Here is a 26,343-nt window from a genome sequence, read left to right as displayed (position 1 = left end):
ACCAGATGACATCCTCCACTGGTTTGTGGCGTTACACCACATCGTTTTGATGAAGCTTAGTGATTGTGTTGTTGCAGCGAGAGAGACACTGCCATGAGGAGAAGGAGAGACCTCGTGCTGTTGACTGAGATCACTCTGAGCAGCATTGGGCATGAATTACATATCATATTTTTGAATATATATCTTACTTTTTCCCTGATGGTCTGTATAATTCGTTACGTGTTGCTAGTGGGAGGCTTCGAGGAATAATATTATCATATGTTTCTATCTGTATAATAATATTACTTTTTTATTGCATATAAGTGTTTCTATCTTGATTTTATTGCATTTCATTTTACAGACTCAGTTTGGGTGTCCGTCTTCTGTATGCTGCACTCAAAGATATGTTTGCCAGTTGGCTGTCACAGCTGGTGGAGCAGGAACAAATGCCATGAAGTAACAGCAATGTTTATAAGTAACTTGTCATGGTAAGTCACTCAGGCTGTGAAACTCTGATGATGTCATCATTTATCAGTTATCAGTACAAACTTGGGGTGTGGGATTTGAAACATATGAGTGATAAAAAATATTTTTGAAGATTTAAAAAAATATATATAGAACAATAGAATAGAATAGAATGTGTTTGTTTAAGTCACCTCTCTTTCTGGAACTGAGATCCCAGAGTTCCCCTTATCTCAGGGTTAACTCACTCAGAGTTTTCAACCTGCTTTCTAAAACAGGGCCTAGTAGATCTGCACTCTACCGAGAGCACCTTTCAAGTTCATCAAGTGTTTTATTTTTCATCTTAATTACACTGCAGAAATCCTTTAACATGTTGAATTTTAACTGATTTTATGCATTTACTGATGTATATTTGCATGCTGCCAATATTTTCACATTTTTTTTTCCGGGTCAGTTTTCTGGATGTACCTGACACAGATAAGACCTGCAGTGAGGTTACAGCCGAGGGAAGATCTTCTGAGGTGGCTGAAGATTATTCTGTTGTAATCAAGACCTGTTGTGAGTTTGTGTCAAACTGGATATTTGGTGGGTCCATGTTTGTTTCTGGCTGAGATGCCTAATCTCAAATCACCTGCACTGAAGTTTGTTTTTTGTCTTTGTTATGTTCAGTCTAGCTGCCTGTAGAGCACTTTGTGCTGCATTTCTCGTATGAAGGTGTTACACAAATACAGTGTATTTTTGTTATTATTGATGATATTATTTCTGATAATTGGAAAAATCAGTTTGTTGTTTCTGCATTGCTAATATGTCTTCTCAGCACTTCTTGCAGTCAGACTCTTGAGGTCATGGAGTTTCTTTCCTCTCTTGTACTAAAGTTTTTCCTTTGATGGTAGTGAGGGTCTAAAGTTGGCAGGTTGTCCTTAAACGGCCCTTCAAACACTTTTCAAGACTGTAAATCTAATTAGGAAATTAAGAGCTGAACAAACAAACTTGACCTGACCTGACTTGATAAAGCAGGCGATGATCACTGTCAAAGGATTACTTACACTCATAACCATCCTGTAGGTCCACACAGCGAACTCCGTCAAAACAAGGGTTGTCGACGCACCACAAACGTGTCTCGCACAGTCGGCCAGAGTATTTAATGGAACAGGTACACTTGAAGTCATTCCAAGTAACCTGACACTGTCCACCATTGAAACAGGGCTGATCCTGTGCACAAACAAAAACAGATGGATGGATTAGATGATCACTTGTCAAGTGTCTCACCTGATGCGACGGCATTGGTAAAAGCTGCAGAGAGGATAGAGCGCTAACTTGCAGATTAAAGGAATTCACAACCAGATCAATGTTAATAGGTTTGAGGCAATACAGAACAGCCCAGCTATCAGACAGCACTGCAAGGTGCTAACACATTAAGCGGGTCGGTGTTACACACTGGCTACTTACTGGCTACACACTGGCCACATATAATAGTGTTTACTGGGTCTTTTTCTTAAAACTGAGCATTAGCCAGACAGCTCTGTCATTCTTTGAGATGTTAGATGCCATGGAATCTTTTGCTTGATTACATAAAATGACCAAAGAGATGGCGATATTGGTTGGTCAGTCCATCACTTTGGTCCAAACTGAAAATTCTCAAAACCTTTTAATTAAAGTTGGAACAGACCCAGAGAATGAGTTCAATTGACTTTGGTGATCTTGACTTGCCATTCCCGTTAGCCTTAGCTACTATTTTATGGTAATGCTAACAAAATATGTTGACATCCTGTAGTTGTATACTCTCATTCTGTCTTTAGTAAGCTATTTCAAAGAACAGCTGAGTCGGAGTATAGCTGAGCCTGTAGACAAACAGCACTTACTGTCGAGCAAATCCTGATTGTTTTACATAAACCAGACCTAACCTTACTGTAGGTTTCCCCAAAAATCTGATAAATCTAATTATCCGATACCATCAGTCTACAATGTGCATTACAGCCTCACTGTGGGAAGTAGCGTAGGGTACAACTCATCACTACTTCAAGGTCAAAGGGTAAGACATCGTTATTTCTAATGCAACAAATTATGCAGATTCCACATTAATGCATTGACTTTCCCTCTATCACTTTTACAGAAGCTTTAACAGTAGCTGTATTGCCTGTAGAAGCGGTAGTGGTAGCAGAAGCAGCAGTAGTAGACAAATGTGCTGGAGAGAATAGTAGAAATAACAGATAAATAACAGAGATGGAAGCAACATCTGAGTAGTAGTTTAGCAGTTGGTTCAAAATGACCCAAATGTTGTTTGAAATGAACCATGCTACCCTTAAAGAATCTTGTCACAGTGTATAAAATAGTCACATTTTAATCTTAATTGAACGCAACTAAAAGAATATCAGCAACATTACTAAACCCAACATCAGTTAAGCCTTTTCGTAAACTTCACATGACCTTGAGGGGAGCATACATTTCTACTAATTGTTGTCTATTCTGTAGTTGAAGTGATAATCATAAAACAGACAATAAATGTCACTCTTACCTTGCATGTGTCATCACTATGGCATCCTGGCAGCACATTCTCCTCTGTGCTTGCCAGGTAAACTTCCACCCCCTGCAGATGATCCTCAGTGGTCAGATGCCTGTGGTCCAGCCGAATGTCCTGCAGGCAGCCCTTGACATATCCACCCCAGGCATTCATGCTCTTATCCGCAGGGAGCCCTCCCACAAACGCCACATCCCCAGCCTCTATACTAACGTTTCCTAATGCGCGGTGATTCCCTGCTTTGGGGAAAACCACATGGCCATACTGCACCTTTAAAGTCACCAAATTATTGTTGCCGTCAGTAACGAATTTAGCCTCCGACAGCAGTGTGGTGTGAGGGCTGTAAATAGCAACAGTACCCTCCTTCAGATAGATGGTCAGGTAGGGCTTTCCTTCTCGACAGAGCTGCAGAAGCAGACCGTTGTGTTTGAGGGAGCGCATTAAGAAGGAGATGGTGAAGTTGTCCCCATGAGTTTCTGTGATGTTGAAGCCGACGTAGCTGGTGGTGTTCTCATGGCCGAAGGTCCAGGATGGATACTCTGAGGTTGGGGTGAGGAGCACAAAGTTATCAGTATCTTACCCCAACACACTGGTACATGCTAAGCCTATATCAGCAATACTTTTTCTGGTATATTTGAATATACAGCACTCAGTTCCTCATGAAATATCAGAGATGGCTAATTCGTTTTTGGAGGAGCGTTTTAAGACACTTGTGTACTCGGCTAGGGCATCAACAGCCCAATTTATTAACATTAGTTTTGAAAAGAAAGGCATTTACCAGGAAGATAAACGGTTAAGTTGCATCATGAGCAGTGGATTATTCCGTGCCCCTGTCAGGATATCTTGACTTGCACTGCATTGATTGGATTTTTTTTATATAAAACACTTTGAATTACCATTCTTTGTTTGTCATCTTTATGCCAGTGCAATACTAGTTTGCTGGAGAACTTATTTAACACATCATGCACATTGGCATGATAGCAGCTCCAAACAGCAGTAAGAGCTAACTCTATTACACAGTGGAGGAGCTAAAGAAACTCTGACTTTGATATAGGCAGCTTTGCCCAGACAAAGTGTTTGTTGAGTGCTCGTTAGGAGGGAGATTATATTTAATTCATACACTTTGATGTGTCATATCCTCCCCAAAACTTTGAGTGGGATACAAAAGAATCCCACCTACAGAAGTATTCCTACAGTTCCTCCTACACATAGTCCTGGAGAACCGCGCTCTGATCGCCAGCCACAAATTACTCTATCCAGTGGAAAATTGAAATGTTTGAAAGTCAACGATGCCAACCTATGAGGTACGTAAGCACTCTCACCTTTCTCACAGCTGTCTCCATAGTAGGGCCGATGACACTGACAGCTGGGACGGACCCACATGTCCACACACTGCCCACGTTGCATGCATGGGTCATCTTGACACCAATCTTTTTTACTGCATCCTAATTCCAAGCCCTGGTTCTCCTCTCTGATGAGGTCCTGAGGCAGAAGCAGCTTGTGGTCAACTTGAAGGTCTTCCATGCAGCCAATGAACCCCCTGCCGCTGGACGTCTGGGCTAAATATTCCTGCGGTGCCCCTCCAACATACAGCTGTTGAAAGGAGCTGAGCTGGAGGAAGATCAGATGGTTGTAGCCCTCATTTTTCACCAAGCAGTCTTCCTCACAGCCGGGTCCTTTTACAACCAGAACCAGCCTCTCATCCATTGTCACAGTGGCCTGGTACCACTCACCATCATTGACTAGGCCAGGGTAAATTACCTGCAGTACCTTCCCTGACTTCACCCTGGCCTGAAGGTAGCCTCCAACAAGCTCCAGGGAGACGAAGCGCTCCGTGGTGCCCCGGTAGTAAAGCACCATGTCGGCCAGAGTGCTCTTGAATCGGAGCTGCATGTGGAGCCCGTGATTGTCTTGGTCCTTGGTTTCTCGTTTCGTCCTGTTTTTGGAAACAGGCAGCTGCATGTGGACGTAGCCCTCAGAGTTGAAGGAAAAGGTGGTGGAGGTATTGCAACGTTCTCCAGTCCAGCCAGGGGGACACAGGCAGGTGTAGCTGTGCTCTCCATCATCGGTCAGCACGGGGATGCAACCTGCTTGGTGTTGACACTGGTGCTGCTGGCAGCCGACCAGGCCGACGTCACAGTCTCGCCCACCCCAAGGCTCCATGCCCGGCTCTTGCTCGGGGCAGTGACACCTATAGGAGTTGGCAGCATCTTCACACGTGGCGCCATTCTTGCAGGGATCGCTGTCACATTCGTTGATGTCCACCTCACAGTGTACGCCTGCATGGAGAGACACTCACGTTTAGTGCAACTACTTCCTTTAACAACACTGATGCAACACATCCTTCACATGGATTGTATTTGAAGTCATATTTTCTAATTATTTAACCACATAAATGTTGTTATTTAATCAGGGGGAATGTAAAGGGAGCCTGGAAAGTCAAACACCGTACAGTAAATGACGTAATTAGATACAGAGCTTAGCGTACACGCATACAGATGAACAGCCAGGTTTGGTCGAGGCATACATGAATTTTTCCATTAGTGTCATGATGGGAGGAAAAAACATTAATTGCACAATTAGAGAAGAAATATATTTGCACAGATTTCCCTAAAACAATTAAAACAGTGTCTGTCCTACTGATTGTATCAGCTAGACATCGAAATAATGAACTACAGGCTTGTCAGACAATCTTGTGCCACACTCACAAACACACACACACACACCTACACACACACCCTGTGCCAGAATTCCAGTCTACCTGCCTGGTTTCAGTAGTCACAGCCACCTAATCAAGCTGCATTCAACATTAATCCTTGGCAGCAGCAGTCAACTTGCATTAACATAGTCCTTTAACATACTCTACACCAAAGGAACCCTTAAGCTGTCCGTCCTCTCTGTGCCAGGACTCCACCCAGATACACAAGCAAGCAACTTTTTTGTTAATGTAGAATTAAAGTGCTGTACCACACTGTACCTGTCAGCCCCCAGAGCCCACAGCAGCAGCAGAGCAGCAGCAGCATCAACCTGCTTCCCCCCATGATCCACTGAGTCAACCACCAACACACTCCTCACACTGCTGGATGACAGAAGTGACACAACCTCTCTCTCTCTCTCTCTCTCTCTCTCTCTCTCTCTCTCTCTCTCTCTCTCTCTCTCTCTCGCTCTTTGGCTTACAAAACAGAAATGCTTCCACTCCTCCACTCTGTACTATGCAGACAGGCAGAAGTGATTAGAGGGCAGCCCTGCCCACCTTTTCTTTACCTCCCTCTCTTTCTCCCTCCTCCATTCCTCCCTGAATCCCTCCCTCACTCCCCCGGCTCCTCTCTTGTCTGCAGCCCAGCCCATGCAGAGCGGTAAGCCTCCAGCCTCCAGCTGGCTCCTGTCAGTGTTTGACGTGAGGAATGCAGTGCTGAATCCCCTCCCTGCTCCATGTGCTGGCCTGTGGATGCCAACTAGAGCTGCTAGAATAGACCTGCAGGAGGTGCTGCAGGTTCAAGGTTTCAGGCGTGAGCACGTCTGGACCGTTACATGGAGCCCATGTTGAACTTGTATTAACGTTTGCATAGCAGTTTATCAGTCTATTCAACCATTGTGTCTGATTTTAGCACATTGGATTTATTGCCAATAATTCTGTCAGTGAATTATTAAATAACGGTTGGAAAGTTTTAGATTTAATTTTTGGTTAAATGTTATGTTTGAATTATATGTTTAATTTTACAAAAAAATCTGAGACAGAATGTGCTTTAGTCAAACTATTCTTACATGTATCCTCCCTGTCTTCATTCTATTCCATTGAGGCAATAGTCACATTATTACCAGTTCTGGTGATATAAATTAATTTTTCAAAGGACTTTGAAAGACATTTAAAAGTAACCTTCTAAGAGAACCAGCAAATGCATTGGGTTTAAAATATATTGACAATAAAAAGAGCTAAGAGGTGAAAGTCTGGAGATTCAGATATGAGTAATGCTTGTAACTCATAATTGTCATATGATCTTTAATTGACTAAATCAAGCTTTAAAAGCTTACACCTGTTGCTCACAACGTGATGAGCCAACCTAAGTAAGCCACATAGTGAAACTCATTACTCATAATACATGACAAAATTGATAACCCTTACACAGACATTGTAATCCAAATGCCCTTCATCAGCTTTCAAAAACTATAAGCATGGCCCAAGTCCACTGAGGAGGGTTCATCTCCACCATCTTAACGGTCAGTTACAGTGACGACCCCCTCATGCATGAGGAAAGTCAACCTCTTGCACATGTGCCATTCAAAGTTAACAGGATCATGTTTTTGAGCCACATGGAGTTTCCCTCTTTGCCTGCTGTTGCACAAGAGTGAAGTTTACAGTTAGCATTCCAGAAAAATGAAGCGCTGATCATTTGGAAAAAGGCCCTTGTTTTGCTCACAAGGTTTTTCATCGTCTTTTTTTTCCATCAGGCTTTAATTAGGCTCCTAAGAAGCTTTTCTGTAATCTCCCCTCCCCCTGACAAATATCATAGGAGACCCCCGTTTAATACCCAGGGTGGACGCCTGACATATGGCACCTTTTATTGGCTTTGTTGTTTTCTGCTCCTCCATACCATATGCCCCCTCTGCCCTCCTATCTCTGCTCTGTTGTGGCCTCCCCATCGCATGTTACCGTTAGTGGATTAAATTAGCCTCTCAGTTTGTTGATGAGAGCGTCTGGCTGAATTCCTAACTTCTAAATCCAGATTGTGCATTTCAAGGTCAGTTTTTGGTGCTGTTCTTCCTGTTCTGAGTGATGCAGGGACAAATCTCCACTAATGGGGAATTAATACCTTGGCTGGCCATGAGGAATGATCAGCAGGAGGAAGATTAACCCTTTATTGTATGGCCAAGGAGAGCTGTAGACTTGGTGTGAAGGTTGTTGGCTGACACTGTCTACTGAGGACAGTCAGTCTTGTCCGCCATAGGGAAGTTCTTTTTACACAAAAAACATGATTACTATCAACCCATCACTTGTTATTACTTTAAAAGAGATTTCAACGTGCCATGAACAGAATCTAAAAGTCCAACAAAATGAAATAAGATGTCTGTGTGAGGAAAGACAAGCACCGCTGTTTGAATGTAGCATGGTCATTTTCACTATTGATCTATCTGAGTCTCTGGTGCTATAATCTATAAAAAAAATCTGCAATAAAAGAATAATACCATCGGAAATAATTCAAGAGATTGTTGTTGATGAAACTTCTGTTGATTGAATAATCACTTTTAATGATCTAATAACAAACACCTTAGAAACATTTCAGAACCCTGTGTCTTTTACCAGAGATAGGTGTTTTGTTAAAAAGGACAAAGGCCTTGCCAAAATGGTCATTTGACAAGGAGGACTTGTCAAATGACCACTACTATGGATTTTACCAGCAAGCTTCACACTTCTTTTCTAATGTCAAGATGTCTCTGTCTACTCACCACCTGAAATTCATTACAATTTTCCAGCTATGAGAGGCTCCTCCACTTCCTTTGTTAATAGTATTCTTACTGACCATTTTCAGTAGGCTTTGTTTGGTTACGTTTCCAGTGTGAAACACAACAGACTCATAACCTGCTTAGAATTATTACGTAGTGCTGTCAGGACACAGTTCTTCTCACATGTGGTCTCAGTATTATTGACCAAGTGGTCATCATAATGAATGAACACCTAAGAGGTATTCAAAAAGTCTATCAGGATTTATATATAAATGACTCCATCCATCCATTATCTTAAAACCGCTTATCCTGGTCAGGGTCGCGGGGAGCCGATCCCAGCTGACATTGGTAGAAGGCAGGGTTCACATGGACAGGTCTCCAGACTATCACAGGGCTGACACATAGAGACAGACAACCATTCACACTCACATCCACACCTTTAGAGTCTTCAATTAACCTAAGCTGCATGTCTTTGGACTGTGTGACGAAGCCGGAGAACCCGGAGAGAACCCTTGTTGACACGGGGTGAAGATGCAAACTCCACACAGAAGGCCATCTAGCCCGGGAATTGAACCCAGGCCCCTCCTGCTGTGAATCGACAGTGCTAGCCACCACACCACCGTGCAGCCCTGTAAATGACTCTTTTCACAGACATTTTTTTTTCAATTAACACGAAAATAGTTATCTTTCTTTATAAATGAAAAAAAAAATACATATATGAAAATATATGGTTCACAAATATATTTCTGATGCACACAAATAGTTTTTGTTTTAAATAATAGAATAGAATGATATGTGTTCCAAGGGAGATGCTAAGTTACTGTTGAACTACAGTTTGGGTTTGGTCTTCACAAATGTATTTTTTTTAACAGGGATTTATCTGTAGACAAATAGATTTCCTGCTTTTTTACATGAGCTTGCACCCACAAGGGTATGATTTAATATTTATAAATCTTGATATACATTTGTGAATCCTTCTGTGTGCATTCATCCATTATGATACTGATCTGGCCCCGAGGTTCATCTTAACAACAACCTGTTAAAGTGATGTTTGTCGGAACTTCTCAGCTAAACACGCTCACAGTGAGGCAGTGAGGATGAACAGGGACAGGGACAGGACACTACTCTGTGGGGAGTCTCTGGAGGAAGAGCAATTCACTTTAGTTAGGAGATAAGAGTAGACGAGCAGATAAGAGGTTTCTCCTACCTGTGAAGCCGTCTGGACACACACATTGATAAGAGCTGACCAGATCCTGACAGGTTCCTCCATGCTGACACGGAGAAGACTCACATTCGTCCACATTGACTGAGCAGCTGTCTCCTGCCAACGGAACACATTAATGACATTCATATATCCTCATCACTTCATTGTGAGTTAATAAGGCCAAACAGCGGAAACAACAGGCTTTATAACTAGCTTACCAGTGAATCCTGGCAGACAGCGGCAGATGAACCCGGCTGCCTCTTCATAGCTGAAATTGGCTTTGCTGAATTCAGGTAGCGCACCGTAGTTCAGGATATCAGAGCGCTGGAAACACTCGCCCCCGTTTTCACAGGGCTGCTGCTCACACTCATCCATATCCAACTGGCAGTTCTCTCCATCATAACCTGGACACCCATCAATACAAATGTTTAAAGGATGAGTCAATACAATACTCACATGCCCATAAGTACGTTAACTGGAGACGCTACAGGTGCTGTAAAACTTTAAATAATAAATGAAAATAATAAATATCACCTTGAAACTTCCCCTTTGATTACTCATATAAATGCAATTATTTTTTTATTACTAGTTTTCTGAGATTTTATGTTTAAATATGTAGACGAGATCTTATAAAATCTTTACATATTTGCATAAATAACAGAAATGTGAACATTGCCAGTTACAATGCCACATAAAGCCAGGTTCAAAATGATTGTGTCATTTTGGTGACATATTAGATTCAAAGGTTTTTACAGAGAGAGTTTGAGATATCTCTTTGTGTCACTCCATAAAACAGAATAATAAATATAAATACTGTCAACAGACATAATAATTACATGTTTTTAGTAATACAATGTTGTATAAATCAGACTATGTTTGATATATATGAACAAGCCCCTCTGTAAAAACCTTTAGAATATAGATAAAACTTTAAAGTTTGGTGTATGTAAGAGCTACTGAAGGAGATTCCTGGCTCAGAGTCAGAGAAAAAACTCATTTAGAGAAAACGGCCTTGACATACATTTTGAAGACACTACAGGTGAATAGGGTAAAGAATTTAACTTTCCCAGTTGATTACTTACATAAACATTATTATTTTTTTGTATAACAAAGTCTATGAAAAGTTATATTTAAATATTCAAATGAAGCATCAAATAATGCTTACTGTTGGTGAATTTAAGAGAATTCTGCAGAAGCAAACAGACCAAGTAGTAAAATAAACACCTACATTTGTATTTCTAGTCTGAAAGAAAACATGAAGCAAAATAGACACAAATTTCATAAGTGATCAGTGCATGATAAACATTTTGCCTGAATATGTCTGAATAAAGCAAGCTGAAAACGTGCATGTCGTCAGAACGAGCCGATTCTGTAAATGGCTAGTGTGTAGGACTCAGGTTGCAGATTGCGAACCAACCGGTCGGTATACTCAACTTCCAATCTAAATGTGTACCAGTGCCTCTCCTCTGGAAACATAAAAGTGTATAAAGTAATCATCTTTAAATTAGCAACTACAGAGCAGAGAAAATAAACAAGAGGGACTGGAATATTTGTAATCATCTTATTTAAAACATTTGAATGATCCTCAGGAACAAAAGAGACGGGAGGAGCAGACTCGTACCACATGCTTGCAAGGAGCACAAATCTACTGAATGTAAAAGTGAGAGCACAATTTACAACACAAATGGTAAATGGACTTGCATTTGTGTAGCGCCCCTTTAGTCTTCATACCACTGAAAACGCATTACACTACATGTTGTTATTCACCAATTCAAACATATTCATACTCTGATCTCTGATTTGAAGACAACCCGCTCCACCTCTCAACCACAGCCGCCACAACGCGGGTTGAATGAAAACTCCATTGCACTTTTCAGTGACGGAGGTTGTTTTTATTTCAAGTTCCAAGGACAATGGATTGCAGCATAAAAGCTCTGCCAGCATACAATACATGATATGTGACTATTGTGTGAAAAGTCTGAACCTAGTCTTTAGGTCTTTAAATCCACCTACAAAATCTGCACATAAAACACAATTATGACATGCACCTCTCTCTCTCTCTCTCTCTCTCTCTCTCTCTCTCTCTCTCTCTCTCTCTCTCTCTCTCTCTCTCTCTCTCTCTCAGTGAGCTCATGTATTACTTTTCATAATCCATCACAGAATGAAGGATTTCAATCTGCTGTGTTTCTAAAGCTCTAGCATAAATGCTGCATGTTGCAAAGCACAGCCCTCTCTTCAGCCCCGTCTTGTGCTCTAAACTTAAGGGTCAGATCATCCAGCTCCTTCGTTCACTTTGAAAACTGAGTAGTACTTTGTAAACTTCTCAACACATTGTTCACACTGTGATGATGTTGTGTTGAGTGTAATGGCTCATATAACAGTATGATAACGTGCACTGAACTGTGGGTGATAACAGGTGTAGAGCTGGTGCACAGAGTGATGGTGTACCTGGCCAGCAGAGACACTTGTAGTAGTTGATCCTCTCCAAACAGGTGGCTCCATGCTGGCAAGGGTCGGACGCACATTCAAGAATATCCTGATCACAGTGGTCGCCTACAAAGCCGGTGCCCTCACAGTCACACTCATAGCTGCAGGAGAGACAATTCAAGTCAAAAGGGATTTATAGTGAAGAAAAGGAATGCAAGCTATTTCATTTTTTGGGCCACTGTGGCCACTAGTGGCCAATACAGGACCAAGTAACATACCCCCTCAGTGTGTTGAAATGAGCAGGGGTGTGTTGTTTCTCATGAATTCTTATTATTATTTATCACAGCGAGAATGTACAAATTATTCTTTCAAAAGTTACAGTCTCTCTTTCAATATTTAAAGATATTAGAATCGTATTTAAAGATATTTTAAATAGACAGAGGAGAATGTTGTGGCACTCGTGAAAATAAATCTGAAAAGCTCCACAGAAATGGTAAACTGATAATCAGCTGGGTGGCCTCTGACCAATTCATCTTCTGTCCAAACCTGCTCTATGATCTCCGGTTTTACAGACCATTTTACATCAGTTTTCTTGTTCATAAGTGTTAAATACAGCGTCCTCACTCTGTCCTGCTCTAATCAGCGTTTCTACCTGGTATTCTCAGCACCTCTATCCGTCTAATGACTCATCACAATGGCCGACAGTAAGTGGATTAATTCTTATCCCTGGTCAACTTTAATGTCTGCCATGCAGCCTCAGGCTGTCACAACACACTAACAATATGATCACAGAGAAAGGCTGAGTGTAGTCATATAGAAATAGTATTCACACTATAATCACATACTACCTCCAGTCTAACTTAATGTATGATTGTAACCTTGATATAATTAAGCATTTGATCAGATTCCATAAAAGTCTCATCAAATGCATAATTCTGGATTGCATGGCAGAAAAAAACTACTCTAACATGAAGATAAAGATTAATGGAAGCTTCATTCTGAAAACGCACAGAGAAGACCTTGACTTTAAACCAAATCATCATAAGAAACACGGTGACAAGTTTCATCTAATATTTGTTTATTGTTTAGTTTCTGTGTGGTTGTAGAGTGACACCTTTTACCAGACTTCTGCTCTAGAGACAACTTGTTAACCACTTTCACTGCATTTTGATCTTCGGTGATTAGAGAACTTTCAACATCCACAGTAGTAAAACCAGTACTAACACCAGTACCAGTACTAAAACCACTATCAATACCAGTACTAGCACTTACTAAAACCAGTACTAACACTGGTACTAGCACCAGTACTTACACCAGTACTAATACCAGTACTAACACCAGTACTAACACCAGTACTTATATACCAGTACTTATACCAGTACTAACACCATAACTAGCACCAGTACTAACATCAGTACAAAAAACAGTACTAATACCAGTACTAGCACCAGTACTTTCACCAGTACTAACACCAGTACTAAACCCAGTACTAACACCAGTACTAGCACCAGTACTAACACCAGTACTTATACCAGTACTAGCACCAGTACTTACACCAGTACTAACACCAGTACTAATACCAGTACTTATACCAGTACTAGCACCAGTACTTACACCAGTACTAACACCAGTACTAATACCAGTACACAAACAGACACATATTTCAGTGGAACAGCCAGAATTTCAAAAACAATGTCAAGACAATTGATAGATCAATGAATAAAAGGCCACCATAGGTGCAGCTGGACATAGGACCAATAAAAATGTCACACAAACACACATCTCAGAATGCAAAGTTAATCACAAATGTCCTCTATACATTTCACAGCTGTGCATTAGACCTTGTAACTGTTTTATAGAGAAACTGCATCCTTAACTGTTCACCCGACATTTTTCACCACTAAACCTTACAAAGAGAAATCTTTTAAAAAGTTAAATCATTTTCATTTGCCTACAGATTTATGATGAAAAAAGCTCATTTCATCTTTTGACATTTTTTTCAAAGGCCACTAGCTCCTTCTTCTTTCTAATATAAAATCATAATTAACATCCCACCTGCTGACGAATCTGTCACCAGTATAGGTCTTCATCTTGTTACATGAAAACTCAAACATCATTGGTCTGTTGGTCAGACCTCATTTATAGCTAAATTGGGATTCTACTTACATTTACTTAGGTCTATGTGTATGTATTGGTGGTCGACCACGCTGTTCTCAACTATATTGCATTTCAAAAACCCAAATCATTGTAACTATAGTAAAATTGTATGTGTGTGTGTGCAGACAGTGTTACCATGTGTTTGAATGTGATCCTACCTGTTGACCCCATCTATGCAGTTGCCCTGATTCCAACAGGGAATGCTGGCACATTCATCAATGTTGACCTCACAGTCTTGGCCCTGGAAACCGGCCATGCACTCACACGTGTATGTGGCGACGTGGTCTTGGCAGGTGGCGCCGTTCTGGCAAGGAAGCACCTCGCACTCATCGATCTCCACCTCGCAATTAATCCCTGCAGGGCACAGAGCGGGGATGGCAGCGGGCCAAGGACTGAGATTGGCAACGTACCTAATTATCTTAGCACAGGTACAGATACAACACAATAACACTGAGGCTGCCAAGAGCTCCACTGCTGACGGACTACAGCAACACAGACTAATGCTACTTAAACAGAGCCATGCAACTACTGTTCATATAGTTACTGGTATAAAACTCAACCCATCTTACTCTGTAGGCAAAGATGAAAACATTTAAGCATATTTCTGTACTGACTAAAATAAAATCTACACCAAAGAATTTAATTATTTTCAACTGAATCAGGTGGGCTGATTCAGTGACAACACATACTCAGTGTTGCCATTGAATGCGGCCACAAATTACTAGATAAAAGAATGGCTACCATAAAAGTCTGGCTGTAGATCAGAAGTTGAGCATTTTCCAATCGGAAGATTTGCGTTTCAATTTGGAACAACTAAACAACAGTATGGTTAAGTTAAGGGAAATATAGTGGTCATGGTAAATTAAGTATAGCTATGGAATAGACTGTGGTTATAGTAAAAAAATTAAGGGAAGCATAAATTAAGGCATCTGACAAGAGATGCACGCTGGTCAAATGTGCTACACACTTATCCACCACCCTGGCCTACATACTCTTACTTCCTGCCTTTCCCTAAAGGCCACACTACTTCCTGTATTTGCACTGAACATTCTTATTGGCACTGAAACGTCCAATATGGACCCAATTCAAAGTTGAAATGACAAATACAAGCATAACCCTGACTCTTGAGCACTATCTTACCACAGGTTTTGTTGCGTCTCAGTTAGTATTATCAATTAGATTGTACACACATTTATGAAGTAATATGCACTGAATTTGGTTTTTAATCAAATCGACAAAATTAACGCAAATTGATTTGCACACATTGAAATGGCCTTTTAACCCAACCCCTGAGGGTCACAGGCCTTGGGTTCTGTGGCCATGTTTACCCTCTTGGTATTCCAGCCTTGCGTTTAAATGTAAAATACTACTGTTTCTCATAATTGACCCTAAGCTAAGCCCCTCCCCCACTGCTACTCCGTAAAGCTGTCACTAACGGCAATCAATTAATAAATAATGTGTCATTTTGGGAAAAACTCAAATGCTATTACAGACAGAAGCAGACAGAAGGGTGTACTTTATCTGTTTGAAGGATATAAACAGGATGAAAACAAGTTTAAAAGTTAAAGATAGAAGCTAAAGTGTAAAAGTGAACGTCCACATCACCTGTGATCCAGACAAGACAATGAAATTGAGGAACAACACTGTTTCTCTTTATTCACTGTCAAAATTGTGTATACATTCAGTAATCCTTCAGTAGCTAGCGTAGCATAGAAGAGCTAACACTGTTTTATGTACTAACCTACTCTGCTAATGCTAGCTCCACGGTTTTCACGTAGAAACGTAACATTTAAGAATCCTATATCTCCTTCCAACCTCTCTGGGTAACGAGTACCACTATTACACAACATTTAACCAGGACGAGCTCCAGATCCACTAAACCAGTCTGAACATGGAGAACATCTGAAACCATTAATGAGAGTCTATGCAGCAGAGCTGGATAGTTGTTTAATGGTCAAATATATTCATATCAAATGTCAGATTTTTAACAAGAATCTCTGATCCTTAACATGAATTCCTGATTTCAATATCCCAGCCAATCTTAACCCAGATTACTAAAAAAGTAGCTTACCTTTGAAGCCTGGAGCGCAGTCACACCTGTAGTGATCCACCTCATCCAGACATGTGCCATTGTATTGACAGGGTTGGGAAGCACACTCGTTGATGTCCAAGTCGCAGTGGTAGCCTTGAAATCCAGGCACACAGAAACACTGGTAGGTGTTAACCCCGTCTTTACAGATGGCTCCATTCTGACAGGGCTCAGACTGGCATTCATCTATGTTCTCCTCACAGTTCCTCCCTTGGTAACCAGCAGCACACTGGCACCTGTGCCCAATGTCAGGGACATCCGTACAGGTGCCAGCATTCTGGCATGTTATGTCTGAACAAGTGGTAACGTTATTCTGGCAGTCCTCCCCTCCCAGTCCCAGGGGGCAGTGGCAGGAATAGCCATTGACTCCATTGACACAATGGGACTGGATACCTTCGCAGGGGTTGCTCTGACATTCATCTACATCCTGAGTGCAGTTGAGCCCTGTGAAGCCGTCCGGACAGTGGCAGGTGAACTCATCAGTCCCAGGTATGCTGGTACAGTTGGTACAAGGTGCCTTGATGCAGGCGTCATACAGCTCGTCACAGTTTTTGCCCATGTACCATATTGGTCCTTTGGGGCAAAGGCACACATAGTGACCCAGGTGGTCAACACATGTGGCATTATTGTTGCAGGGAGATGACAAACAGGCGTCTGCTGCAGCTGTGCACAGTAAGCCTGGAATGGAAGACAAAATTGCAATTAAAGATGCAATACGAAACACTTTTCTTTAAATAAAATCTGTCTTTCTCACAAGACTAATTCCTAAACAGGGATGGAGAGAGGTAGTATCCTTCTACCAAACATTTGAATATTGCTTATTTACTTTTGTCAACCCCAAATTGAATTCATGTTGAAGCCCCATTTGGCTATGCAAATAGCCTCTTGACTCCCGTCTGCCACACAAAGGTGATGATGATGATAGTAAATGGTAAATGGACTGACATGATGTTAGCAACAATGGTAAACACAAGAGTGCCTTTAAAAGATCACGGTACACCTTTTAATTGACAAGCGACCTTAATTAAGTACTCACTAAAGTACTACTAAAACACCAAACTAGTGTGAGCGCTTATCTCCAAAAAAAAGCATAAACTCACAGATTACGTCTTTACATTTTGTTGAATCAAAATGTCCCCATGAATATAAAATGGGACTTACTTAAAAAGCCTGCTTTGAAGTTACACAGCGTTGAATGAGTACTTCAATATTCTGTAAGTGAAATGAAAACCTGTTGGCAAACAGAGTACACTGCCTTTTCTTTATGACCTTTAGCTGCATTATCCTCTGGATTATACAGTGGTGTATTACAACTCTAATCAAAAATGATGTTCATGCTGCCTATGATTCCCAATTATCTGACCATTTGATATAACCAACAATTGTGCAACCAAGAAATATGGATCTGACTTAACACCTGATGGTCTCCCAAGGATGAACGAGGAGCTGCCCCACAACATAATGTCAACTTTGTACTGAAGGTATCTGATAATTAAGACATCATTATAAGGTGATTCGGTTGAGAGAGAATTGGCGACGAGCAGGAGTATAACATACTTTCTGGAGGGGTATGACCTGTTTACTTAAAGGTTTAGTGTGTAGAATTTGGTGCCATCTAAAGTTGTGGTTCCAGATCACAACTAACCAATTACCTCTCTGCTCACTTCTCCCTTTACAAGACTGGCGTAATGTGAGTCAAGGTCAAAACCATGGTAACCCTGTTGGCCTCGCTCAGAAACCATCCATACCATAATAACTCTACTTTGGGAGCAACAGAAGTCAGACGGCGGCTGGCTGTACCACAGTTTAACACTCTGCGGGACACCTTATGGCAGTTTCTCAAGCGTGTAGAGAACTACGGTGGCCTTGAGGTAACGTAAAAGCACGAAAGGCTCTCACCAGAGCAAGTGTTGTCAATTCTGGACTACTGTAGAAACATGGGGTGCTACATGGTGGACTGTGTGAAGAGGACTTGTTCCCTATGTAGATATAAGGGCTAATTCTTAGCTAATGAAAACACATTGATTTGTAGTTACAGATGATTATACACTAATGAAAACATTGTAATGAATATTAAGTCCATCTCTGCCAATAAACCCCAAAGTGCTAGATGCTGGCCCTTTAAGACACCATTAGCTAATGCTCATACCAGATCAAGTAATGCTGTAGCAGCAAAACCCCTGAGTGTATTGACTAAGGGTGGATTTTATCGATTATAAATTCAGTTTTTCAATTGGAAGAGGTAGATTGTGTCAGTTATTGTTTTCAAAAGTTAAATAGTCTGGCTATGAAATTCATCTCTCTCCACTTTGTGTGTCCACCAGGCCAAGTCTGACCTTTTCCCCACTGTGTCTCAATACAAGGTGCTAGATTTGCACCATAAGCACCTGTAATAAGAAATGCATGGAATGATAGGGGGCTTTGGGTAAAATCATCAACAATGTGTACCTCTGCTAGCCAGTCCTCAACAAAAACATCCCAGTAACAATGTGTATCACCTACATCTCTCATTTCCCACTGCCTCCACTTTAACGCCCCCAGTTCCTCTCACATGCATCTGTGATCACCTTCATCAGCTCTAACATCAAGTCTTCCTCCTCACAACAGTCTCTCACATCTCCTCCTACCATGTGGTTGCTTTCCATTTCTGATAGATCCAGACAACAGCTGTTCTTCTTCTGTTCTGGTAAAAAGCGACCTGCATAGTGTAAATAACCTGTAAACTGATGTCTACACTGTCAGAATGAGGTGCAGGAGGAGCAATCAGACCCTATTTAGTGAATTTGTGATGACTGCAAATAGACCAACGATTCTGAAAGAGGTTACCTTAGAGTACAACATGTGCCCCTGGAATAATTGTAGTCTTTTTTTGTAAAATTAGCAATGACTTAATCAATTTCTTAATCAACCCTTTTAAGGGTTTGTTTTTGTTTTAAATTTAAATTTAGAAACAGCTCTCTTTGTTATAAAGACATACAGGAGTCTACAGCCACCTTAGCCTCTCTTTGAGTATTGTGTGTGTGTACTCTGTCAGACATCGGATTAGGGCGGCTGCATCGAAAAGTTCTATAACTCTGTAACTTTCCAGTCACATTAGTCCAGTCCACAGTCACATCAGTCGTTAGGCACAGTGTAACTCTGAGCTTAATGCTAACATCTCCATGCTAAAATGTTCACATTCACAATGTTCACATGTTATTGTTTTGCAGGTTTGGGCCAAAGTGGTGGACCAACCAACTGACAAGCCAATACTGGCCAGCTGTTTTCCTGTAGCATAGAAAATGATTATTCCAGTGGCACACTCGGGACTCCATATCTACCCACTTAGATTGGATTGTCAACAGGTCACCAATAAGAAAATGAGCATACTGTTGAAAATGATCTTTCTCTCAGTATAACAGATTCCCTGCAGTTCTCCCTGCAGCCCACACATGTAGGTGTGGCTTTTTATACACAATTCAATTCAAGAACTTTATTGTCATTGTGCAAGAATAATACAACTGCAGTAGCCTCAACCTCAAATGGGGATGCATTGTATTAAAATACATCACACATATTTATAAGTGATACATATGGCATGATATCTGTATAAATATTAGCAATAAAAAAGGCTGAATCTGAATCAGTACAAAAATATAAGCAATATGAGAACAATACATGATAGAATACAACTAACCACTGTGTAACCATCAGCAGCAGCAGCAGCATCAGTCCAGTACAGGTGCAGTGTGGCAGCACATCAGTCTCATCAGACTAAGAACAGGTCTGAGATCAGTGTCACAGCCTTTAGAAAACAACACGAGGCGGTGAGAAGCACAAAGCTGCTACGTCTGTACTGCACCACCATCTTGCCTTTCATTTTACTACACGCGTTTGTAGAGCATGTGACACTTCTGAACATGGAACAGTGATGAGAATTCAACATGAATTTATTTGGAAGTGTGAACATACATTGACAATAACATTGCATACTGTGATTTATTTTCTAAGAACCAAGTTTTCTCAGCAATAGGAAAACTATTTTTTTCTGTAAAGGATGTTAATGCAGTAAATCCCTCGTAAATGCTACAGAAAGTGTTAATTGACCCAGGTGTGATGGTAAAGGTGGTATATTTCAGCATGTTTCTTCCTCCTTATCTCAACCTCCAGCTGTGATGTCTTTTTCAGAAGTGTCATTTCCTCTGTCTTGCATCACCTCCCTCTTTTACCTCCCTCTGTTGGCTCCCACTTACTTTTCCGCATTGTTGTTCTTTTTCTCCTCCCTAGTCAAAGAGGGCCAAGATCTTTTCCTGCACTGGCATGTAAATCTGAACTCAGTCAGAACCATGCCCTTTAACCTGCGCTGCCTGTAATCTCACAGCGGGCTGACAGAGACAGTGAGGGTCTCCTCACTCTTCACCCTTCCATCCAAACCCAATCAACCCTTCACACATTCCAGGGAGCTGATAACAGCTCTTCCTAGCCCCTCCCCCCATTACTGAGCACTTCATAGATCATGGTTATGGCCAGACGAGGTGATTCCTGGCACTGAGTGGTACCAGCATCTCAGTTCAACAATAACGCAGAGCAGAGCCTCTGACTGTTAGCAGGCAGAAGGATTGTCAGGATCAACTGCTCTCCAGAGACCTCCCAGAGTCTCCTCAGAGAGGGTGTGGTTTAACATTGCTTCAACTCCTTGTTATATTAAATGTATCTGCAGGTTTTTAAAAATCTTACTCTAAAATGAATCTTAAAACCAATTGAAAAGCAGGAAAACCAACCTGATTCCAAAAAAGTTAAGCTGTTCATCTAAGTATGAACAGAGCGAGACATTTCCCAGGTTCAGGAACATCAACCCCAACTTCATTTACAGTAATTATACATTTGTGATTGACAGGTCTCTACCACAGCATTGTCCAGTCTGGGAGTTTGATGTTTGAGATGTTTATTTCGTATAACAATTTCGTAACAACTTTAACCCTTTCACAGTGTTCAAGTTAATTGTAACATTATGGTCACCTAAAAATGTCTTATTCAGAGTTCGGTTATTCTTAGCTCCACCTTCTCAAAAGAAAAAAATCCAGACTGGAAAGATGGTGACAGCCAAAATGTCAAACTCAAGGGCACTCCACAAGCCGATGTGTGATGTCAAGATGACTGGGTGAACTTCCAGTCAATGCTTATTTATCACTTCTGGAGCAGAAATATGTAAAATAATCCCTATAAAAATGTGTGATGTTGAAAAGAAATACAAACATATATTATGCAAAATATTTGTATCAGTGCTAAAAAGGAAATTCTGGGCTAAAAGTAGGACAGGCATGAATTCCAACTTCAGTATGAGGAGCTAGTTTTTAAAGGGGTCACTCGAGCATTCAACATATTATTCTGGATTATTTCAACGTGTCCTCATTCAAATGTCATTCATATGATATCCAACAAAAAGTTACTCCTAATTTTTTGGTCTTTTCCCACAAGAGCCTGCAACACCTGTCAATTTCTGCTCGTTTCATGCTTACAGTATATTCAAAATATACTTCTTCACCGGAAATAACTCAGTTAGGTTTAGGCAACAAACTACTTGGTAAGGTTTTTGGAAAAGATCATTGTTTGGGTTAAAATAACTGCAGAAATGTTGGTAATGAAGTAGAGTTGGGTAGGGTAAGTACGCATGTACCTGGCGTTGATTTCTGGTTTCACATGACGAATAAACAGATGACTCCTGGGTGAAAGATCGCTGGGTGTTGGACTCATCCACTTCCCTCTCTCGCTCATGCACCCTACTCAGCTTATTTTACCAGCGCTTATCTTAGACATATGTGTTTTTGATTTGGGAAAACAAACGTTTTGAAATTGGAACACCCCAAGCAAAACGTCAGTCTTAACTTAACCAGAGTTACCTCCCAAAACACATAGCAGTTTTTTGTTTTTGCGGAGTATTCTCGCAAGAAATTCTGAGAAATTTAGTTAATGAAAGTAAGTATATGTTATGCTGAAAGGACATATGTTAATAAGACAATTTAGACTTTTTATGAGTCTCTGCATGTCTTAAAAAAAGCCAATTCTAATGAGATAAAGCAACTCTTAAATGAGATAGGACTTTTTCGTTCTTGACAAGTGCAAAAAGCAGGAGAGAAGGGGTTTACCCCGAGTCACAAATAAAGCAACCCAAAATCAACAGAGAGTCTGGCTGCAGGGCGGAGGAAGGAGCAACGCTATGTATCACAGAGAATGGGAAGCCCCTGTCTAACGCACAAGTTGGGCTCAGAGGAATTTTATTGAATCACCACAAGAGACTAGCAGCTCTGCCTCAGTTCATCTTTGTGCTCCAAAGGCTTCTCAGCAGGTGGTTGCTTTGCTTTATACAAAGAGAATGCACAAATCCTCTCTGAATCAGTCACAGTTACACACTGAGTCAGAGACGCACATGCTTTTGTCTCCTGTGTGATCTGCTGCAAAGACTGCTACATTTCTAACACAGGGTTTTTGGTGTAGTTTGCGGGCCAATATGTGTTTTGTTTTCTTTGTTTTCTTAGTCATAGGTCTAGTCATGAAGCTCTTCACTGTGTGTTTACTCTGGTATTAAGAGAAAAGAGCAATTTATAGGAAGTTAGTTTTCAGCTTGCTCCTCCCAGTGATTTTGAAACTTTTTTCAACTTCTTGGGGCACCAGTTCCTAACCCTCATTGGATCAAATCCTCCTCGACTTAGTCACATTTTTTAATTTAAAAGCCAAGAATGCGGTTATCTCCTCCGTGTGTATCATCTGGGGATGGCAGCCCTCAAGATGTCCAAATAGGATGCTTCTTCTGCTGGTTTCTTAAAGTGCTGTTGTCCAGTCTTACATTACAGTTACATTAAAGCGGTCGTCCTTCCTATGTGTGACCTTTTCCACTGAAATCCCTATCCTGCTCAACTTTTTCAGCTGCTCCCTCTCAGTAAACTGGTGTAAATGCTTTTTTAAACTTTTCTTTAAAGTTAAGTCTGTAGTCGTACTGGGCAAACCCTGCATCTTACATCCCTGTTAACCTCCTGTTCATCATCACATGTACTCTGTGTCCCGTTTCTGCTTCTGGCTGCTGTCTTTTGCTTTAAATCCTTAAGGGCTCAGAGTGCCAGGTCTCTCGCCGTGCTCCTTAATACCCATCCCTCCTTCCATTCAGAGCAAAGACAAAAAAAAAGCTGTGTAGCTGTGCAGCCGGACGCTCAGCTCGTTACCATGGTGATCTTCCACAATGCACCCATCAGCCAATCCCAGCTGCTGGTCCACCACCGTTTAAACGAGCTTCAGACGCTTCACACAAAGGTCGCGGGAAAAATGGGTCAAAAGGGTTTCATAAAGTTGGGGGTCGACCAATGACCCCCCTCCCAACACACACACACAGACACACACACACACTCAGACACACACACACACACACACACACACACACACACACACCCCAGTACCAGCTCCAGATTCATCACAATAGTGAGGGAGTCATAAGGAAGCTACTTAGATCCTGTCAAGTTAAGAACCATGGAGTTGTGATTGGTGATATGTCTCAAACTACAAATTAAAAACAGGAATCACTGACTACAGCACTTGTTGTAATTACAACAAGTTGTAATTGTATTATTATTATTAGTTGTAATTACACTATAGTGTTTATCAAACGAGGATGTTAAAAGATGGATTTCTTGCTTTGCAATTAACACCAATCTTTGATTATGTTACTTAATAAATAGGAAAACTACCAGTAAAGCCTCATCTTATGGATGCATCATTTCCAATTAATTTCCCAGCAGGTTTCCTGGAAAGAACTTTGGTATTTGCTACTAATTACAGGTAAAATATATCATAGTTCAATCATGATTGGAGTTTTATTACTCCTGTTATTTTTTTCTCTATTTGTGCAACTGCAAGATTGACCTGATGTGCACAACTAAAAGACCCGACAGGTAACGCTATCAATTAATTAGAGCATATTATTTAGAAGTGATTATTGGTTATATGTTGCTTACATTTAGAGAAACATGGTTTGTTCCAGGAACCTTGATGGAAATGATAAAAGTACAGAACCATAAAATAAAGGGTTAGCAAACCATCGTTTACTTCTCCAGTATGGCCCTGTATTGGCTCTAAACACACATATCAATACATGGCCATGCATGTGCACACATATTGAAATCTAGCACACATACTATACCCTTCACACCAGCAACGCATAGAGTCACAATTGTGGATCGAATTGTAACTAGTTCGTTTTTCCTCTAAAAAGTGCCTTAAAGTTCTTTCTCAAATGTTTGGCACACGTGTCTATTGAGGTGATGTGATATTATTGCTGCGGTCGTAGCAAACTGGACAGGTTGAAGCCTTACCCAGTTTGAACATCATCATGGTGATCAGCACCGTCCTCTGGTATCTGGACCAAACTCTTCCAAACTCCATGGTAAAACGGGATGCTGAGGTTTCAGTCAGTGTAGAGCGATGCTGTCAGGCCACAGGTTCTCCATACAGCACACCGCAGAGCTCCATCCAGGCTGCTCCAAGTTAGCTGCTGAGAGAGAGCTCCAGCACCTACATGCCTGACCAGGGGGACTCTTGGTCTGAGTGTGCGTGAATGTGTGTTTTGGAGTGTGTGTGAGTCTCTCTGGAGACCAAGCTGGGCTGGAGTAAAGCAGAGTAATCACCCCAGTGGAGAGTGAGGGGAGGAAGACCTGAGCTGGAGTACTGGATTGGACTCATTCAACACTGGCTCACTGATTGGGTCACTCTAAACCGCTCAATCATTTTTACTGATATTATTTACATAATTACGTTGTTTGTTTGTTTTTGCATGGACATGTTTTTGGGAACATCTCATTGCACACACATGCATTTAAATTTAAAGTGACACCAATCAGTCAGAGAGATACACGTTGATATTTTTAGGGCTGCAACTTACAACTAATAACTTGTCATGATCACTTCAAGTGGCTGATTATGTTCCTGATTAATAGAGGAATTGCTTTGTCAGTAAAATGTCAGAAATTACTGAGTCCATGGTGATGTCATCATACTGTAGCTGCGAATCCAAACAAAAAGGATATTCAGTTTATTGACATCATAACACGAAAAAAAACAAAAAACTTTTGCAATAAAATTTCAAGATGCAGAGCGATAATTATCAAAACTTGATGGCAATCGATTAATCAACTAATTGTTTCAGTTCTCAACATTTTCTATTTTGATGACTTAAGATGCTTAAAGAAATATGTACAAAATTTTGCCTTGAAAATTAAAATTAAAATCCAAATCAATCCAAATATCTATTAGATGATTTAGTGGAGAAATAATATTTGAGATATATCAAATAAGAGATGAATTACAAATCAAATTGAACGAGCCACTAGAAATGTGTGGCGGTGAAGATATACAGGCCTTCTTGCAGGTTTGTAAGGAGATGAAGATGTGATTATCTGGTACTTCAGGAAATAACCCTTTATTCCTCTGACTCACAGCTAGGTCTTCTAACAAGTCTTTCTCTCTCTATCTCTCTATCTCTCTGTCCCCCCTCTCTCTCTCTCTCCCCTTCTCTCTATCTCTTTCTCTCTCTCGCCCTCTCTCTCTCCTATTCTCTCCTCTCTCTCTCCCTCTCTTTCTCTCGCTCCCATTTTTTCCTCAGTCACTCTCTCTCTCTCTCTCTCTTCTGTTCCCTCTCTTTCTCTCTGTCTCTCTCTCTTTCTCTCTAGCTCGTAGAGGAATGGTGACTTTGAATGCCGTATTTAAAACAACTGACAGTGTGCCGACTTATCATACCTTTAATAAAGGGTTAATTCAACTGTCCTCCACCCTAATAGCAATCTTGATTGGTACTTTTAGAATATATAGAGATTTGACCACTAACCAAGTAACGTAATTTACATAAACTGTAATAACTATAAATCATGATTTTGTATTTTTTACTTTAAGATGTTTTTTGTAAAACCTGGAGGGCTCAACATTTTTTATATACCACGAGATGGTTTTTCCTGACATATTTTGGAGGAGATTCCCTGGCATTTTTTAGGAAGTTTTACGTTTTGTAGGGAGTTAAACGAAAATACATTTTCAATGACTTACTCT

At 40.9% G+C, this 26,343-nt stretch overlaps 1 protein-coding gene across 1 annotated transcript in view; it reads right to left on the bottom strand.

Moving 5' to 3' along the window:
- Positions 1-24,687, bottom strand: part of LOC129101183 (protein crumbs homolog 1-like) — a 32,121-nt gene extending 7,434 nt beyond the window's left edge. Inside the window, exons 1-9 of the mRNA XM_054610860.1 lie at positions 24,618-24,687; positions 16,261-16,956; positions 14,348-14,543; positions 12,054-12,193; positions 9,824-10,009; positions 9,609-9,722; positions 4,282-5,238; positions 2,957-3,498; positions 1,488-1,653 (exon numbers count right to left, since the gene is read on the bottom strand). Of these exons, the coding sequence (XP_054466835.1) occupies positions 1,488-1,653; positions 2,957-3,498; positions 4,282-5,238; positions 9,609-9,722; positions 9,824-10,009; positions 12,054-12,193; positions 14,348-14,543; positions 16,261-16,956; positions 24,618-24,687 (3,067 nt within the window). The remainder of the gene's footprint in view (positions 1-1,487; positions 1,654-2,956; positions 3,499-4,281; positions 5,239-9,608; positions 9,723-9,823; positions 10,010-12,053; positions 12,194-14,347; positions 14,544-16,260; positions 16,957-24,617) is intronic.
- Between the last annotated feature and the right edge of the window lie 1,656 nt (positions 24,688-26,343).

This window comes from Anoplopoma fimbria, chromosome 13 (genome assembly GCF_027596085.1).
Source record: "Anoplopoma fimbria isolate UVic2021 breed Golden Eagle Sablefish chromosome 13, Afim_UVic_2022, whole genome shotgun sequence".
Classification (NCBI taxonomy): domain Eukaryota; kingdom Metazoa; phylum Chordata; class Actinopteri; order Perciformes; family Anoplopomatidae; genus Anoplopoma; species Anoplopoma fimbria.
Note: the sequence above shows the minus strand (reverse complement) of the source record. Positions and strands in the feature narration are given on the sequence as shown.